The sequence below is a fragment of the Myripristis murdjan genome, chromosome 9 (assembly GCF_902150065.1).
Source record: "Myripristis murdjan chromosome 9, fMyrMur1.1, whole genome shotgun sequence".
Lineage (NCBI taxonomy): Eukaryota > Metazoa > Chordata > Actinopteri > Holocentriformes > Holocentridae > Myripristis > Myripristis murdjan.
Window position 1 is genome coordinate 18,137,122 of NC_043988.1, and position 19,624 is coordinate 18,156,745.

General features: G+C 39.4%; 1 protein-coding gene across 1 annotated transcript; it reads left to right on the forward strand.

Moving 5' to 3' along the window:
* The first annotated feature begins 3,143 nt into the window (after positions 1-3,143).
* On the forward strand, positions 3,144-18,052 carry atp6v0a2b (ATPase H+ transporting V0 subunit a2b). The gene is made up of 20 exons (XM_030060273.1): positions 3,144-3,798; positions 4,196-4,274; positions 4,715-4,812; positions 5,320-5,457; positions 6,763-6,860; positions 7,003-7,129; positions 8,498-8,580; positions 8,679-8,772; positions 9,483-9,695; positions 10,263-10,413; positions 12,241-12,380; positions 12,494-12,651; positions 12,800-12,890; positions 13,525-13,643; positions 13,775-13,985; positions 14,175-14,294; positions 14,411-14,530; positions 14,785-14,902; positions 16,137-16,308; positions 16,433-18,052. Exons 1-20 carry the CDS (start codon positions 3,682-3,684, stop codon positions 16,533-16,535), a joined length of 2,550 nt encoding a protein of 849 aa, XP_029916133.1. The 5' UTR covers positions 3,144-3,681; the 3' UTR covers positions 16,536-18,052.
* Positions 18,053-19,624: the final 1,572 nt, after the last annotated feature.

The following is a 19,624-nucleotide window of genomic DNA, read 5'->3' on the forward strand; positions in this document are numbered from 1 at the left end:
AACTTAAACTTAGTAAAGCTGCAATGGAGACCACTGTCTGTGCATCATCCAAAAGTGAAGTGTGAGAGAATAGCCCCAAGTTGATTCATGCAATTGCACAATATTGTTACAAGAGCATTAATAACATAAAAACTGAGTGTAATTGAATTTATTCAGTTTCTATGAATAATAATTTGTACCATTCTAGGTTAAATTAATGAATTTATCTTTTCATGAATAATAATAATAATAATAATAATAAAACTTTATTTGTATAGCACCTTTCATACAAGAATTGCAGCTCAAAGTGCTTCACAATAAAAAGAACATTTGAAAACATTAAATAAAACATTAAAAAGAATAAAACAAATTAAAAGGAAAAGGCTAAAAACGAGAACTTTGAAATAAAACAAAAGATGCAAATAAAACGATAAAAGACAAATAAAACAGGAGCTAGTTAAAGGCCAGAGTGAAAAGGTAGGTCTTTAATCTTCTTTTAAAGATAGCTAGTGAGCTGGCTTCCCTGATGTCTAAAGGTAGTGTGTTCCAAAGCATGGGGGCATACGTAACAAAGGCGGCATCCCCAATTTTCTTTCGACTTTTGTGGGGAACCAATAAGCCAGCAGCAGACGATCGCAGTGTTCTTTGGGGTGCGTAGCCAATAAGGGAACCATCCCTGCCATACCTTTCCAATTCAATTTCTTTCAAATTTCCAGCCCAGTATCGCTGGCTGAATGTATAGGCCATTGGCCTACTCATACAAATGTGCTTTAGAAAGTCAGACTGTTTTAATTATATTTGAAGGGGTTAACTGACTCTTTTGAACTTTGACGATTATGAATCTGTTGGTAGCCAGTAGAGCTGCAGCCACATTGATAGAGCGTTCTCCAGTTAACAAATGCAATGCAAAGGTCCAGCTACCAATGTATGCTGTCGTAACTATATTGCTATATTATTTACTTTCTTTGGCTGGTGAAGGAATGTTTTGTGCCCTTTCCACTTACGATGTGTGTCATTTGCTCATAGCACACCATTGTCGTGCAGTTGGAAATGCAAAGGGAATAGGTGAGGGATTAGGACCTTTTGTTCCAAAACAGTAAGAGGAAGAAAATAGGTTGTGAAGACAGCATCTGGCAACGAAGCCACTGATAATGATAAACAGCCCTTTTACCATGCCTACAGGCACATTATAGTCACGTTGTCCTATAGTGCAGAAAAATCTCATTCATCTTAAAGCAGTTGACTGATTGGTAAAATTGTCTGTCTCATGAGCAATTACATATTAGATGTGGAGACAGCAAGAGTTGATTCTATTCTGTTTTGACTCCAGGAGTCATTTGCTGACAGTCCACTCGACTAAGGACCGCTGAAATCAAGAAATTAACTCTTTTGGGGTAAATTCTTTACCACCACTTTTTCTGTACTAAGAACTGAAATTAGCTAATACAAATCTGTCATCATAGCATAAAACTTCTTAATAATCTTGGTTCCATAGCTATATATTAATGTGGGTGCATTTTCACGTGGTGCAGCTAGCTAATGAAGGATAATAGAGTGACTGTCTGTGCAAGCCCACAGGATTAAAGGCCAGGCCCAGATGACAGGATGAGCCCGTCAATTAGCAAGTCTGAATCAATCAAGAAGTCTGAGCTGCCCAAAATGTGTATTTTCCTTCCACACTCTTCCTCAGCTTCCATATTGCCTTCAGAAAAGGACAGTTTGGCCACGTCGCCTGAACATTTACTGAGGTAGTTAATGCAAAAGAATGGAGAAAACATTTGTCAACTGGTAAACTACATTCCAAAACTGCACCAGGGTCTCCTCCCAGTTGGTCATGCGTGGAACACCTCTGCTGGGAGGCAACCAGGAGGCATCCTGACTAGATGCCTGAACCACCTTAACTGGCTTCTTTGAATGTGGAGGAGCAGCAGCTCTACTCCAAGCTCCTCGCAGACATCTGAGCTCCTCACCCTATCTCTAAGGGTGCACCCAGCCACCTTGCGCAGGAAACTCATTTCCTGCTGTCTCCACAGTGTCATTCTTACGGTCACTACCCAGAGCTTGTGACCATAGGTAATGGTTGGAACAAACATCATACGGTAAATTGAAAGCTTTGCCTCTGGCTCAGCTCCTTCTTCACCAAGACGGTCCTGTACTAGCGCCAAGTACACAGACAAAGCTCTTAAAGTGATTATACAACGGCCAAATGGCCTGTAGCAGCAAACCTGGTACCCCATACTCCTGCAGCACCCCCCACAGGATCCCTGGTAGACAGGGTCATAGGCCTTCTCCAAATACACAAAGCACATATAGACCTGATTGTCAAACTCTTGTGATCTCTCCAGCATCCGTGCAGGGACTCCCAACAATTTTTTTTCAGTTGCTTCAAGCAAAGAACCTGTCCTGAGCACACTCAACGCCTGTACTCACACACATACACACACACACCTAATTCCATTTCCAGCCCACCACTCCCGACACCATCAAATTTCCCCAATCCCATTCCTCTCATTTTTTCTCAATAATAAAAAAATATGTACTGTCTATATAGTTTTATTTCCATTGAGAGTAAGTTCCATCACACTGAAATCTATGTGTGAAGACAACTATTAATATTTGTGTGGTTTTATTTAAATGCTGTAAGAGAAACTCTAAGAGAAGTCGCAGTGCTGAATTATGTAATTGATTGGCAACTGATGTGTTCATCTATACAAAATAGACAAAATATTTCATGAAGTTTGCTTGTTTAATGCATCTGTTAGTAATCTGAATAGTTGTTAATGTGCAGCGCTGCAGCCTGAATGTCCACCCAGAGGTTTTGAAGAACACCTGGTTCCACAGATGAAGATTAATAGCCTACAATTAACTCAAATTGATCAAAAGATTTTACACTACTTCTCATTAATAAACATTTTATAATTCTTCAAGGACAGACCTTGCAGACGTTTGTAGATGCACACACCGTATCACACAGTTACATGAGAGTGTACATATTTTGGGCAAAAATGTAGCCATCAGAACAAGGAAGTGGGTGTCAGGTTGTGTGTGGCTCAGGGTTCAGCCATAGGATGTCTGTGGGCATCTCCTGTACTGCGGGATGTAGGTTTCGCCTATAAGACGGAGCTGAGGGCTTAAAAACCCTTTGAGTATGTTTTTTAAAGTGTTGTGTGCGCATAATCCAGGAGGCGGTGTTCATTGGCTAATCGGGCATTTCACTGTCATGCAAGTTGAATCTGATGAGCAGAGTGTGAGAAGTGACGTGGAGTACTACGAGCCGAGCCGATGTCTGCTAAAACTTGACCCCAGAGCTTAACTATGAAGAAAGTTATAACATCTACAATGTGGACCATTCAACGTTAGCGCCATTGCTATTGCACTGCTTGCCGAGTGGGATTCAACTCTCACGGAATAATTTTACACCAAGAAATCAATAACAGCGCTCGCCGGGCTAGCTTATAGTTACTAGCTAGCAGGCTCACTATGTGCTAAGTTATAAAGCTAGCTAACGTCAGCGTCCGTGTTGTGCGCACCAAATCAACTAAAAACAAACGAGCCAAAACGAAACATAAGTTATGGAAAAGGCTGACAAGGACCTGTGAAGGAGCCGTGTTTAGCATAAAGTAAAGTGTAGCCGGGCCAGCTAACTAGCGTGCTAATTTCAGCGTCCCCTTCGGCTGAGGAGTACCGGAGAAAGCTGTCAAGATGGGCTCTCTGCTCCGAAGTGAGGAGATGTGTCTGGCCCAGCTGTTCCTGCAGTCCGGATCAGCATACGACTGTATCAGTGAACTCGGAGAACTGGGACTTGTGGAGTTCAGAGACGTGAGTGAGAAATCACATGTTGGGGGGGGGTTTGTCTAATTAACAGCTGATGTTAGGTACAAAGTTGGAAAGTTACTGTTGGGTAGTAAACAGGAAATGCGCTAACGTGTCGCCTGCTGGTGTCTAATTTCTAGTATCAGCTAGTGTTCACCTGTAGTGTAGATATTTCCTGAGCCTCCACACCCTTTGTCAGACTTTGACTTTATTATAATTTAGCTGTGGCACCTCTTGCGCAGAAAGTAGAGGGACTGATAACTAAAGATAAATAATATAAATACCACCTGACTGTTGAAGGTACAGATTGTTTATGATGCTGTACTTTGCGTTGTGGTACATGACGTGGTGAGTAAGTAGACGTATACTGTCAGTCTGAAGGTATCTCTTGCACCTGTTTCAGCTCAATCCCAGTGTCAACTCATTCCAGCGGAAATTTGTCAATGAGATCAAAAGATGTGAAGAGATGGAGAGGATCCTTGGTAAGGATAAAAATCAGCTGGGTTATACTTTCTCACATGTTACTGCTTTAGCTTTACAGCATGGTTTTCTATCTAGCCATTAAATTGTATTCCAGGAAACAGAAGTATAATAGTAGGTCACAGCAGGAGATTAATTTCTTTCTGCAAGGGGGTCAGAATAAGCAAATTGTGACGCAATTCTAGCCGCAAAGAAACTTGAGAAATGAGGCTAGACAAGCAGCAGTTCCTCATTGAATTCAGGAGATGTTGCTGCCTGATTATAGATAAGGTTTAACAAAACTTTGGCCTAGACTCACCCAAATCCTGTTCTTTTATTAGATGAAACAAAGACGAAACACAGCCAAGACCCTCTGACACATTTCTGCTTCAAGTGTCATTTTTCAGTGGCTCATGATGTATTTTTCAAACGTTAAGAGAGGCTTACTCTGTACTTTTAACAGGATACCTTTTGCGGGAAATCAAGAAAGCGGATATCCCACTGCCAGAAGGAGATGTGAACCCTGTTGCTCCGTTGCCCAAACATGTCATGGCTATCATGGTTGGCTACCTGCTCATGTCTTATAATTTATTCTCTCAGAATTTGTTTTCTTTATTTCAGTATATCTTGTGAATGTTTTGTAGATGAGGGGTAATTTTGGTCCTTAGACCCAAGGTTGCCCCAGGGTCTGTCTCAGGATCATCTGCATTAGGTGTTACAGTCACAGCAGCTTTTGTTTGGATATTTAAATCATGGCATCTTGACACTTGTTTGTTTATTTATGGGGCGGGATGAGCAATAATGCTAGATAATGAATTTTCATTTTCATTTTTCAAGAAGGGAGAAAGTTAGAGGCAGCACCACTGCATCTAAATGTCTGAAAAAGAGTGCTGTTCTTTGTAACATATTACTTTTTTCTATTCACATTTGCTGAAAACTAGTAGATTTGATTTTTTTTTTACTCTCATGTTGTTGTATCTTGCCTCTTATGCTAACAGTCAGTAAGCCTCACAGATTGTGACAGAGTTTGTGTAATTGTCACTGTTGTGTCTGTGTGTCTGTGCACAGGATCAGCTGCAAAGGCTGGAAGTGGAGTTGAGTGAAGTCACCAGGAATAAAGAGAAGCTGCAGAAAAATCTCCTGGAGCTTACAGAGTACACACACATGCTACGTATCACACGCAGCTTTGTACAGCGAGGTGGCGAGGTTAGTGTATCATCCTGTTGTGTGGCTGGATCCTTATCATAGTGATCTGCCACATTTTAGAGTTTGATCTGTCAGCTTGAATAGTGTAGCAGAATTATCCATCTGTTTCAGCATGGCACAATAACATGCAGCCAGGGCAGCTGTAAGTGACACATTTAACTCCTCTGTACCTGGGTGCTGTGAAAATTAATTATGGTGTGTGAAAGTCATTTTTCACAGATCAGCTCTGTTCTCTTATATAATTAACACAAGTCAAAAGTTGCATAACTGTCAGCTTTAACAGTATAATTAACTGTTATTTGTAATACCTGAGCAGTGATTTTAATCTTACGCTATGCTCTACATGTGCTAATGAGTTTCAGTGGCATCACATGATGGAAAAGTTAGTTCTGAGTTCTTTGTCTGTTAGGTTGCAAAGACTTCCACAATAAAGGTCTGTGCATTCATGATTTCTAGATTTTTATTTTTGCAAGACACCACATCTGGAATTTTATTAAAAAAAAGGTACATTGACGTTTAAGTGGTGCTTCTATGTATCTAATAATGGAACAAGATATGTTTGCTAACTATCCAGTTTCCTGCATTAACTACCAAGCCAGGTATCTAGTGTTGGATTAAGAGAATAAGGTAGCTGATTATCATAGATCACACTGATTAAAATGCTCATAAATTGGGTCTAAATGTGTCAAGACATCTCGGTAAGGCACAAGACTCACATTTTCACTTGTGGCACTGGTGCTACTGGCTTTTTCTGCACCAATTACTTGCCACGGTGTGGCAATAATCACCTGACATTTGTGTCTCATTATGTACTTGCATTCCATAAAAAACAGTATGCTTACTGTCTCATAGTTTAGCATCTCCTCTTCTCACTTTGATTGGAAATGAGATGACTAGAGACTTGTGCTGTGCCCTCACCCTTGAGAAGATAATTCTCATACTGCATTGGGTATTTGAGGAGTAGCCCCAAAGTAAAGCTTGACAGATGTGCTAGTGTCCCAAATCCCCCTACATAAAACATTTTGCCAAGCCCTTTGTTTTTGTGAGCATTTTTCAAGCAGTTGCTCCTTGTTATCTCAAATGTTAACCCTTCTTCTTTGGCCTTTGAAACTATGTTTAACTGTATTTCAGAAGTCATATAAACTCACAAAATGCACATTGTTGTTTGGATTTGTAATTTTCATTAAATAGGGCATAAGTGCAACCAAGTCTGTTTTCATGCCCCACTGGTCACTACCAAATTAAAGGGTTGCATATGCATCCAATTTGGCAATAGCCTTGACACTTGTGACCTGTGTCTTGTAGCACGAGCCACTACAAGTACAGTATGAGGAGTTTCCTTTCTTGGAGAAGGACACAGTGATGGACTACAACAGCATGCAGAGGCTTGGAGCCAAACTTGGGTGAGGGATTGTATTCTGTCAGCTTATATTACCTTCATATTTGTATTGGTGTTTAAAGTCAAAAGTCTTTTAGAGTTTGGATGTGAAAGTAGGCACACATGTTACACTGTTTTTGAATGTTTCTCTCTGTGTTCTCTCGCAGTTTTATCTCAGGGCTGATTGAGAGGATGAAGATAGAGGCCTTTGAGCGGATGCTGTGGAGAGTATGTAAAGGCTACACCATCCTCAGCTACGCAGAGATTGATGAGTATCTTGAAAACCCTGATACGGTAGGTTTCTCAAGGCTGACTTGAGGAACGTGCCACTGTGTTGAAATGTTGCTGGCACTTCTCTGCATTCTACTGTGAGATACTGTTGATATTTTAATCAACAGTAACGTGATGAGAAAAAGACATCACAAGAGAATCTGCCTGCATGGTCTAGGCCGGTATGGCTTATGGCTTCTATTGCCCCTGTTTGATTGATTGATTGACTTGTTGTCTAATTAACCTCTTCCCTAAAGATTTCCTTTCTGATTAGAACAGACCAAAACAGCATTTAGGTTCTCGGCTATTTAAGAATTTGATCAGTGTTCTTTACGTCTGGATAGTTAGAACTTCTTATTGCATGGGTTCAATCAAATATCTTATTCTAGTGTAGGGACATTTATAGTTTGTCAAGATCATCAATGGAGAGAATGTTGTAGAGCAACATCACAGCTGAAAGAAATGAATGTGGATTACTGAGGGAGTGATCCAAAGTATTTGTGAGAGCAGTGACTGGGTGTTGTTCACCAGTTGTTAAAGACAGAACACCTGCTTTGACATCACTGATCGGGGTGTAGCCAGAAGTGCAGCATGCTTGAAAGTTTTAATCCATAAAGAACAGTTTTATTCTCCGTGTGATTTTTTGTTGATTTATGCTTTAATGGAATATTTAGACATCACCTTTAGACAGCACAAGCACATCCAATAGGAGCAAGAAAGCTATGCAATGTGTGACTGATACATTTGTGAATTTACTATTCAACACAAAAGTTCACCCTTTAGCAGAAGTTACACAACAGTATCTGTCTTGCTGATATTTGTGGCATTTGCCTTGCAAAGATTTTGTACCAAAACTGGAAGAACATCATTCTGCATCCTTGTTTCACCTAGCTATACATACATATGGTCAACCAGGATTTTGTTCTCACTACAGATTTTGCAGGATGCATTTTTAGCATGACACAGAATTGCAGTGATGACACTGTGTTGTAGAACATTCAGCAATAAACAGACTTTTCCACATAGCTATTCTGTTACTGGGCTGCACAAATTTGCAGAATATTGGTAAAAGCCCCATTCAGCTTGTTTTGTTGAATTGCTAGCATTTATTTAAATTAAAAAGAGCATTTAAATTCGAGTTTTTTTTTTTTTTAAACCCAAGCCTTGATACAAACCACACTCTGGCCTAACATTTGAGGGACAAACAGAGCAGTGAGAAAGGTAAATCGTTACAGCCATAGTGATCCTGTCCCTTGTATGTCATGCAGCAGCCACAGTGACTCTGATGAGGATGCCAATTTTTGTGTTTTTTCTGTATTTTTTCGAATATCAGTGGTGTGCCTGCAGCAAGTGTCCCTAGCATAACCCTAACCTTTCCTGTTCTGTTGGCAGGGTGAGCCTACTAAAAGTGTGGTGTTCCTGATCTCTTACTGGGGAGACCAGATTGGCCAGAAAGTCAAAAAGATCTGTGACTGGTAATTAATTCAGACAACGACGTCCTATTATTATTATTATTACTACTACAGTTACTATTGCTATTATTTTATATAATACATTTGTACTTTTCTCCCAGCTATCATTGCCATTTGTACCCATATCCCAATAGTAATGAAGAGAGGAATGATGTTGTGGAAGGACTTAAAACTCGCATTCAGGACCTGCACACGGTAAATCTCTTTTGGGAAAATTTCTTGTCTGGATACTTTACTGTTGACAGAGAAAGTAATATCCATAAAACTTTGCTTGTAAATGTCTTTGCCATCATCAGCAAGTTAAAATATAAACGGCTTAGATGCCTTGGTGTTCTTTTCTGGTGGTGGACTTGGCTGTGGAAACCTCTGTGTTCAATAAAGCACATTATAACCAGCGAGGGTTACTAATTTGAACCAGTCGTTTGTGGTCAGCGAACAAAAAACTAAAACAAACAGTTTTTTAAACGATTATTAACTTGGGTTTCTTTGCTGGGAGCCAATTCTGCAAGTTCTGTAGGGTCAGTTGGGTTGCTGTCTGGGGCTTTACTCCATGAATCATTTGTTGGTTTTATCCCACGCTAACTGAGAAACTGAATTGCATTAAGTCGTGTAGCATATGATCAACACGAGGCCTCAGCTGAGAGTCTGCCCGCTTTTCACTCTCTAATGCTTCCTTTCATCCTCTCCCCCTCCTTGACTGTTGCTCTTTGGCCCTCTTTCTTTGCCACTTAGTCTGTCCCCCTCTCTCTGTCACACACTTAGATTCTTCCTGTTGACAATGTGAAGTTTTATTTCTCTTCTGCTAATATTCTGCATATAAACACTAAATTTCTCATCCTTTTTGTATAGATTTTAATAGATTTGACACAAGGTACCAGACAAATTCTCTTACTCTTACTTACCAGGTACTTCATAGAACAGAGGACTACCTGAGACAGGTCCTGAACAAGGCCTCAGAGTCCGTCTACACCTGGGTCATTCAGGTTAAGAAGATGAAGGCTATCTACTATATCCTCAACCTGTGTAGTTTTGATGTCACTAATAAGTGTCTGATTGCTGAGGTGTGGTGTCCTGTCAGTGACCTTCCCGCTGTGCGGAGAGCTCTGGAAGATGGATCGGTAAGGAAACTGTCAGCATTGCTTCACTTTTGACCACTGCTGCCTTGCTTTTCTCTCAATTTCTGTATCAACCATGCTCTTTAGTTGGCAGTAGCTGGGGAAATGTTATTGTAGAATCAAGTACAAGGCACTGATTTATATTTTGCCCTCCTCATGTTTTTAACTGGGCTGATTTGTTCATCAACCATTTGTTCATTTGTTCAACCAAAAAAAAAATTGGTTCAAAACATTACTTTATAAGGGCACTGTGAAGCCACTGTTCATTCAGACAGAGACAGAGCATGCATTTGGGTTAAAGAAATAAAGGCCCACACAGGATCACTGTCCCTATAGTGGTTTATTCAGCATTACTTTGACCACAGTTGGTCTTTTTTATGGATACATCATTCAAAAATATCTGAACTCACAAAGAGAGGCAATGTGAGGATATGTTTTTATAGCTGTTTTTATAGCTGTTTGTATTGTATTGTACACAGCCTGCTTGATGCAGTACTGATGTGTTGCCTTTAGACATTATTTCATTAACAGTGTATGATAATGTTACATTTTGTTCCACTATTATTTCAGAGAAAAAGTGGAGCAACAGTTCCTTCTTTTGTCAATCGCATTCCTAACAGCGACACTCCCCCTACCCTCATAAGGACCAACAAGTTTACCTCTGGTTTCCAGAACATCGTAGATGCCTATGGAGTAGGCAACTATAGAGAGATTAACCCAGGTTAGTGGGATCCCTTCTTTCTGTGAATAATTTCCTCTGTTTGTGTTCACATGCATTAGGGCTCAACAGTGTGGGAGAAACATGGTAAAAAAAAAGACACTGAGTTTGCATTGTGATTCACAATTTTAATAGGAATGATCACTTTTTCAATATAATTTTCATTTTCGATGAAAAAGCTGTTAAACTGATGGTGTGATTTTTGTTGGTGTCTGTACCAAACAAAGATGTTTTCTTACATCTGGAAAATAATTTGTTGGCCAGAGTATCTCTGTAGTATCATAATACTTTATTTACAACAATGTTTTGTCACACATTGTACCTTTAAAAGCTGCACTTCAAAAGAAGTGCAGCAGTTTGGATGTTGCATCTGGTAATATTGCGACTTTGACCATTAATTGTCCAGCCTTAACATGCATTAGTTAGTTATCAGTTATTGTATTAGAAACTCCCACGCTTAAATTTCTTTATATGTAATAAATTCTTTCGTGCTCCCTCCTCAGCAATATTGAGGGATGCCCAGAATAGGGTGAGATGTTTCTTTAATTGTTAAAAAATAAAACATACAAAAGAATACAGAACATCTGAGACTAGATTTGTCCTGTCGCTTCCGCTGCCCCAGCTCATGGCTCCCCAAGGCTCTGTGCAAGGCCCCTTATTCATCTGTATGCTCCCTCCCTGTGAATATAATTATCCGTTTTCATTACCTACTGATGACATACGTACACGTAAACCCAGTTATGTGTAGTGTTGATACCCTTAACCAAGTATTGGATGTCCCGAAACCACCTCTAAATGAGATTATGACAAATGTGATTATTTCAGCCCTCCCAGCTCCATCCAGTCCATCTCAAAAAGGGGGGGAGGGGACATGTTTAGCCATGTTGGTCATACCAATCAATTGACAATCCTTACAACTTATTTCTCATTGAAAAGGGGACTAATCAGGCTTTCTAACGGTATAAAAGACAACACCAATCGGTATTGTTAAATGGGAGAAATGATCCAAAAAAAATTGGTCACTTCCCACACAATTACTGGTGTCACTCATTCCAGAAATGCAGGATCCTTACAAGTTGTATCTCATTGGAAAGAGGATGAATCAGGCTTTACAACGGTATAAGATACAACACTATTGGGTATAAATAATGGGGAGAAATTATAGACTGAAAAAGCGGTGCAGAACTTTTTTCTCCAGAATCACTTACTCCACCTTTTAGCTTACAACCATCAGTTATTGGGTTTTTATTGTCAGTCTCTGTGCTTAGAACATCCAACCTGAGGACTTTAACTGCTCTTTTCCTGAGGGCCATTTAAATTTGTATATTAAATGATCTCTTTATTTACTCTTCAACAATTGCAGATTCCCAATTGAAACCAACGAATAAATGATAAGCAGTATTTGCCTGCTTTTCTCAGGGTTTGATTCCTCTGTAGTTTACCTGGCTCATCAGCTCTATGTCTGTAAATTAATATATGAAGTTACCTTTTTATTGTGCTTATTTCCTGATTGAAGCCACTGACTGAAATGTAACAAGGGATTCACCCCCACTGACACCAACCAGTTTGCCTTGGTTTTTAAAATGTTTGTTGTTGTCATCATGTCAGGGTAGATGCTGTGAGTTATTGGAAACTTTGAATTTACAGTTGGTATACTTCGGTTTGATACCTGATTAAGCTGTTACATATGTCCTCCTCACACACAGACAGGTGGTAAGCTTGACACTAGCATTATACAGGTTTTCACTTCATTTCACTCCACTAAATGTGCTATATCATCATTATAGATGTTATTGCTGGGCGCTAATTTTTCTGCCATTCATTCTTCAGCTCCTTACACAATCATCACTTTCCCATTCCTGTTTGCTGTGATGTTTGGGGACCTGGGCCATGGTGTTATCATGGCTCTGTTTGCTTTCTGGATGGTGTTATACGAGAACAATCGCAAATTGAAACGCACCAGGAATGAGGTGAATAAATATTTGCACTATATAATATTAGAGCTACTTTTAATAGAGCACAAGTATATCCCTTGCATATTTTAAGTCTGGTGTTAAGTTATTTATCTGCTGTGTTTGCACAGATCTGGAACACATTTTTTGAGGGACGTTACATCATCCTGATGATGGGCCTGTTCTCCATCTACACTGGCCTTATATACAATGACTGCTTCTCAAAGTCCCTTAACATCTTTGGTTCTGGCTGGAGTGTCAAAGCCATGTTCAATGCTAAAGTGTGGGAGTAAGTGCGTCATACCCATTGAAAAGTAGATCATTTTCATGGAATGCAATTTTCTAAAAAGTATTACAGAAGAATCATGTTTGGTCGAATATATTGTTTTGAATATGTCAAACTCCTTCTGCTTTGTCGGTTTTATTGTGTCCAACAGAGAAAAAGATATCAAAGCTAATCGTTTTCTAACACTGGATCCAAATATTACGGGGGTTTTCAATGGGCCGTACCCTTTCGGAATAGATCCGGTGAGTATAAATATGTTGAGAAGAGTAGTCGTCATGCACGATATGATTCTGTACAACATCATATGTAGAGATTTTATCATCATTTCTCACTGAAGTGAAACCTGCAATGCACGTCCCATGAGGACGTGCATTGCACCATACCTATAATTACAATAAAGAACATCAAGTGTGTCTTTCACTCAGATGTTACCAATATATGTGTACCATCTGAAAAGTTTTCAAAATCATGCATAATATACATATCACCTTTATATACATGTTGGATTGCATAATACATCTGTTTTATTATGTATTTGTAATTGATGAATGACAAACCATTGATCCAGACAGTAGAACTGACGGGATTTGTCTGACAACATTTACTGCGAGAGGGATGTGCACTCTTTGATCATCACAATACAAATAATCAATGAAAGATTGAGACCCCTGAATCAGTAAAACTGCATGAACACATCTCCTCTAGTAATAATAATGATGAGACCTGAACAGGGCTAAAGCAGCCAGTAAAGCAGAGCTTTCCATGTTTTATGAGGCCTGAGAACTTAGAGGAATGAGTTTTTGACCAATCAAATTGCTTGCCTGAAACTACCCACTTTGCAATGTGTTACATCATCTCATTTCTTCTGTTCTGAAGATCTGGAACCTGGCATCCAACCGCCTTACATTTTTAAATTCCTATAAGATGAAGATGTCAGTGATACTGGGTATCATACACATGAGCTTCGGGGTCATCCTCAGTGTTTTTAACCACTTGTAAGTAGCTGAATTTATTTAAGTCAAGTTATTAAGTTTAAGTTCATTTATTTAGGTTGTAATGCCTTTGTTGTTGGTGCTGTAGAATTGTATTGTCCTCTCAAACCTGCCTTAACTGTCAACAAATCCAGGCACTTTAGGAAGAAGTACAACCTCTACTTGGTATTTCTTCCTGAGCTCCTGTTCCTGCTGTGCCTCTTTGGCTACCTGGTGTTTATGATCCTCTACAAGTGGCTGGCCTTCTCTGCCTCTGACTCCAGACTGGCCCCCAGTATCCTCATCCATTTCATAAACATGTTCCTCATGCAAGGCGATGGGGTACGGCCACTCTACGCAGGACAGGTGAGAAGCAAATGTAAGGGTCCATTCCTACGACAGCGGTCGCATTGTTGATCTCTGCTTACGTAGCTGATGTACCTGCACAGAATGGATTTAAGTCTAATTCTCTAAAAGATAACTGTGAGATTGTTCTCACTGAGACAGTGACCGTAAAATTATGCATGATTTTGATTTTCCTCTTGATTTCTTCAGGCTGGCCTGCAGGTGTTCCTGGTGGTCATCGCTGTGCTGTCAGTGCCTGTTTTACTACTGGGGAAACCCCTCTACCTTTATTGGCTTCATAACGGAGGCCACCGCCTAGGAATGTACAGGGTGAGGGTTTGTGCAGTTATGTGTCTGTGCTTACAGTAGGTGTGTATCATTTCTCCAAATATTTGTTCTACAGCTGTAATATGCAGTTTCCATTGTGTGGCTCTCTCTGCCCTCAGGGATATGAGCGTGTGCGACGCAGCAGTGAGGAGGAGCTCTCCCTTTTGAGGGCTCATGACATGGAGGAGGGCAGCAGCCACAGTGACCTCTCCACCAGCAGGGAGCACCAGACAGAAGAGGTCAGCACAGTATACACACCTGGACAATGACTCACTAACCAGTAAAACAATAAAAAGTCATCTTGGTGGCTCAATTGCGTCCTGAGTTTGTATCTCGTCTTGGACTTTTGTCAAATGTCACCCCCCTCTCTCTTCTTTCTTTCCTTTCTCTCGCTATGTTGTAATGTCCAACAAGGCAGAATTACCATAAAATGATCTTTTAAAAAATGTATTTTTCTCTCCCAGTGAAATGTGTTTTATTTTTGTTGTGGTAGTTTGACTTTGCAGATGAGTTCCTGCACCAGTCTATCCACACTATAGAGTATTGCTTGGGGTGCATCTCTAACACAGCCTCTTATCTCAGGCTCTGGGCTCTGAGTCTGGCACATGCACGTGAGTATGATGATTTGCAGTGTAACATAATCAGCTAAGCGCAAAGATGATTTCTTCCTTCTTCATAAATGTCAAGAAGTAAATGAGTTAATAAAAATATTTTAAAAGTATGTAGATTATTATCAGTTCATAAAGCCACTTAAATCTTGCTTGTTATTAATGTTTACCTTTTCTCCTTACTCTGTGGGGTAAAGTCCACCAGCAATCATGATGATGAAAGTTACTAGGTGCTTGGCAGGAGCACCTGTATAAGAGCTGGTCTCTGTGTGTTCATTTATTCTTTTTTTTTTTTTTTTTCATTTGGTGCATGCATGTGCAACACCTTTTTTTTTTTTTTTTTTTTTTTTTTAAGCTATTAGTGTTAAGGACAATCTTCAGTTTATTGTGTGGGCATAGATAGATGTGTATTAAGTCCTGCTTTAGTAAAACAGTGTGTATCTTAACACAAAACACTCACATACCAGGTGGTTGCTCTGTGATTTTCTAACTGCACTGGGGGAGTGAATGTTTGAATTAAAAGTCTTGCTCAGCGATTCTCTCGGTTGCAATGCTTTGCTACCGCAGCACTTTAAAAGTTGAAGTTTTTACAGCAATGTATTTTTGCTCATTTCAGTAAACACCTAAAAATATCCTGTGCACTTTAACGTTTTCGCCAGTTGTAGTAACTTTTTAAAAATTTCAACACATCATTGTCTGTGCTGAGGGAACAGAACAGGAACATGAACATGGACAATGGGGCGCTGGCCCAATTCCTTATCCTAGTGGTCAGTTATGAGCTGAAGCATTTGCTGCATGTCATCCTGTCTCCCCCTCTCCTGCTTTTCCTGTCTCTCTATTATTACTATAAAATAAAGTGGTAATGCCTCACAAAATAAATAAATAAAACCTGGACATGAAGAAGCTTGGTGCAGTTTCTTGAAGGCAATATCTTTCTGTCTCTCCCGAACACAGTCAGAAGTCCATCGCAACATAGGCTAGTGAATGTTGTATTAAACGTTCTACCACATTTATCTATCTGTGAATAATACCTCATAAAGTGAAACCTTAATCTCTTAATAACACTGCTAAAACAAGTCAAATCATGTTGTAATAACCATTGTTTTGCACCAGTGACAGAGCTTAGACCAGTATTAGTTTAAAAGGACATATTTTGCCTCTGTTATCCTATCTAATGCCCCTCATCTTTTTTATTCCTCCCTAAATGGAGTATATCGTCTTGTCTCTGCCTTCACAGAGCTGTCAGAGGTGTTGTGGGCTATGGTGATGCGAGTGGGGCTGCGCATGAAGACCAGTCTTGGGATTATGTTTTTGGTGCCAGTGTTTGGACTGTTTGCTGTCCTCACTGTATCCATCCTGCTGGTAATGGAGGGACTATCTGCCTTCCTTCATGCCCTCAGACTTCACTGGTAAGATACATCCATGTATACTACTCATGTCAGTGACTGCAGAATAATTAACACAATTCTTTTCTATCATGCCAGCATTATTGTTCATTGTCATTGTTTTTTTTTTTTTTCTTCTCTTTCTTAGGGTTGAGTTTCAGAATAAATTCTACAGTGGAGCTGGAATCAAGTTCTCCCCCTTTTCCTTCTCTCACCTGCCCTCTGGTTTTGAGCATGACGGCTTGCTATGAAGGGAGACACCAGTGACACTGTTCAGTGGCAAACACAGCCAAAATGTGCCAGCAGGATTCAGTGCTTCAAAAGACCGACTTAAATAATGTCATGGCCTGATTCCGTTTTGTTTTCAAATTTGAAAAATGGATCACATCAAGCACTTATGATTATTTTCACAAACTTTTCAAGCAGCATTCTGTTCATCCACTAGTTCCCATTTCATTACTAATGACAACCTTTTAATGACCACAACCAGGGTACAGTAAACTAGTGAAAAAATCATTTTTCCCCATTCAAATTTATGCACAGGCACAGGGTATTTATACCGGGCTCAACACATTTCAAAGCACAAAGTTTTGTGAGGTTGAGGTGTTTGGCCTAAATGTGAACTGTAACTCATCTGCTCAAAACCAATGTTTTCCTTGTTGGGGATGTTTTGTAACGGTTGATGAAGATCACTGAGGTGTGGGACTTTAGGCCACCTTTATGTTCACATTCATAGTTTATGTTTTACTTTTTGTTGCACTGACTGCCTTATAGAAGTCCAATTAAACAACAACATATCATCTTCCATTTTCTCTCATTCATATTTTGGGGCTACAAAAACATTGTGCAGTCTTTGACTTCCTCATATTATAAATCGTTTTGGCAGGAATGTGATAAGAGATGTATATACTTTTATAGAATGATTGTTTAATTTATTATATTTTTTTAACTGTTGCATCAGTATAAATGATGAATGTTAAAGGAATCTGCATTTTGCTGACATGTATTCACAATGTTGCCTATGCGACCATCAGTTTATGGAAAACTTAACATTCCGTGCATGGAAAGCTTGGGACATCCATTAATTGACTGTTCTGCTGCTCAAGAGCCCCTCATTTAGTCAGTGATATTTTGCAGAGTACTAAGTTAGAAATATTTGTTAAGCCTTATTACCAAAACAAAATGGTTGAGCTGTTAAATCTTATCAAAAGAAGGAGAATTATTCTAAAATCAGCCACTAGTAGTTTTTAATTTTTTGGTATTTAGAAAAAGTATTATGCGTTTTGGGAATGTTCCTAAGCTGGTGTGTTTTTAACTGCAGTAACAATGTCATGCTGAACCTTGTTTGAATGCTTACATGGTTTCATTGGAACCTGAATTTGGTGTGTTGACACCAAAGTACTGTGACAACTATGTGCTTTGTACTTCGTATTGGGACAAGATGGTGTTAAAACTTTATGATAAAACTCTTTCACAGCCTCTGTTTTATTGGGGTGTCAGATGCACGTGATGATGAGCAGCTGTTTGCCTTAACAGTCAGTTGTAGTGTTGATTGGTTGAAGGGGTCTTGTAATGGTATTTCTTTCTAATGCAGCCCTGATCTGGCCATTCTTTTGATTAACAAGTTTTTTGTTTGTTTGTTTGTTTTAGACAAAATCTCCATGCTTAAAGTGTGCTGATACATTCCTCTATTTTGGTTTGGTTTTGCTTTTCTATACGATTATGGTGATGTTAAAATATGTTTTCAATAAATTTGATTTTATTTGAATTTCTTTTCTTTCCTCCTCAACTACTGTTTCTGCATAACTGATTTTTTTGTACAAAACAGTGTACGGACATACATGCCAACTTTTGAAACACTATCAAGGTCTGTAGCTTGACCAAATTTACTGACTGATATCAGAAAAAAAAAAAATTGTTGCATTCATTTGCTCTGTAAGGTAAACAAAGGGCAACTATTAGTCACCTTATGGACGAAAGCACCAAGTTTTAGCCTTGGCATTATTGCTTTCATCACATGGGTGTGTAGCTGAACAATAAATTGAAAATGTATCGAAATCACTATGGCCAAATGCAATATCCAACTATTTTTTGTTAAAGGTGAGTTGTGTGACAAAACATTGTAAATGAAGCACTACGGTCTTACAGAGATAACCTGGCCTAGACTGTATTTCCCAGATGTAAGAAAACATGTTTGGTACAGACCCCAGCAAAAATCACATCGTCATTATCTTAATATCGTTCAGCCCTACATAGGAGCACAATGTTGCAGCAGGTGAGATATTTGACCTTACATCTTCATGCCGTTTGCTTAGATAGGCCTAGTTGGCAAGTTGTATTACCTGCAAACTGCTTCATGTATCACCAATAAAATAAGGTAGAGAAACATAAATATACTTAATTTTTTTGCTGTTAGAGCAACAGGAGAGGGAAAAAAAAAAAAAAACGTTAAAGCACATATCACATAATCACAGTGTCTTGGCTTTGAATGTAACGTAGGATCTCACTGCATGTCAATATTACATGTGGCTGAAGTCAAAGAGCATGGAGCGTATTGATCCCTGAGGGGAAACTGGATCAGTTGCGGTTGCTCAAATCCTCGAGAGGGATTAAATAATAAGAATTAGGAAAATAAATAAGAAATATATACCATTGAAATTTGTAAGAAAAAAAGTGCATTACTTACAAACGTGCATTCTACTTGTGCATTAATTAGTTGTAAAACGTATGTGCATTATATCTAAATATGTGAATTAATCCTACAAAATATTACAACAATAGATTCAGAAATAAGAAATTGAGCATATGTAAAAAAGTAAACTTAAATACACCATATATACATGGGGATATTGTACTGTTGATTTGTTGTCATGTCCTACAGGTATAAATTATTGCACAGTTAAATGGTTTACAGTTTAAATAGTGTAGTTATGCAGTCGGTTTACTCAGGCTATCTGACCCTTCATAGCAGGCATTAAAAAGTCTGATGGCCACAGGAAGGAATGACTTCCTGTGGCACTCTGTGGTGTGTCTTGGTGGGATCAGTCTTCCACCAAAGGCACTCTTGTGCTTAACCAGTGCGTCATGGAGTGGGTGGGAGACATTGTCCAAGATGACACAGTTTTTGGACAGCATCCTCCTCTCTGACACCACTGCCAGAGAGTCCAGCTCCACGCCCACAACATCACCAGCCTTGTGGATCAGTTTATTGAGTCTGTTGGTGTCTGCTGCCCTCAACCTGCTGCCCCAGCATGCCACAGCAAACAGGACACCGCTGGCCACCACAGACTCATAAAACATCCTGAGCATTGTCTGGCAGATGTTGAGGGACCTCAGCCTC

Coding starts and splice junctions, on each gene's coding strand:
- atp6v0a2b (XM_030060273.1), top strand. CDS start 3,682: ATGGGCTCTCTGCTCCGAAGTGAGGAGATGTGTCTGGCCCAGCTGTTC. Junction 8,773..9,482: donor GCATTCAGGACCTGCACACG/GTAAATCTCTTT, acceptor CTTACTTACCAG/GTACTTCATAGAACAGAGGA. Junction 14,295..14,410: donor ACCGCCTAGGAATGTACAGG/GTGAGGGTTTGT, acceptor CTCTGCCCTCAG/GGATATGAGCGTGTGCGACG.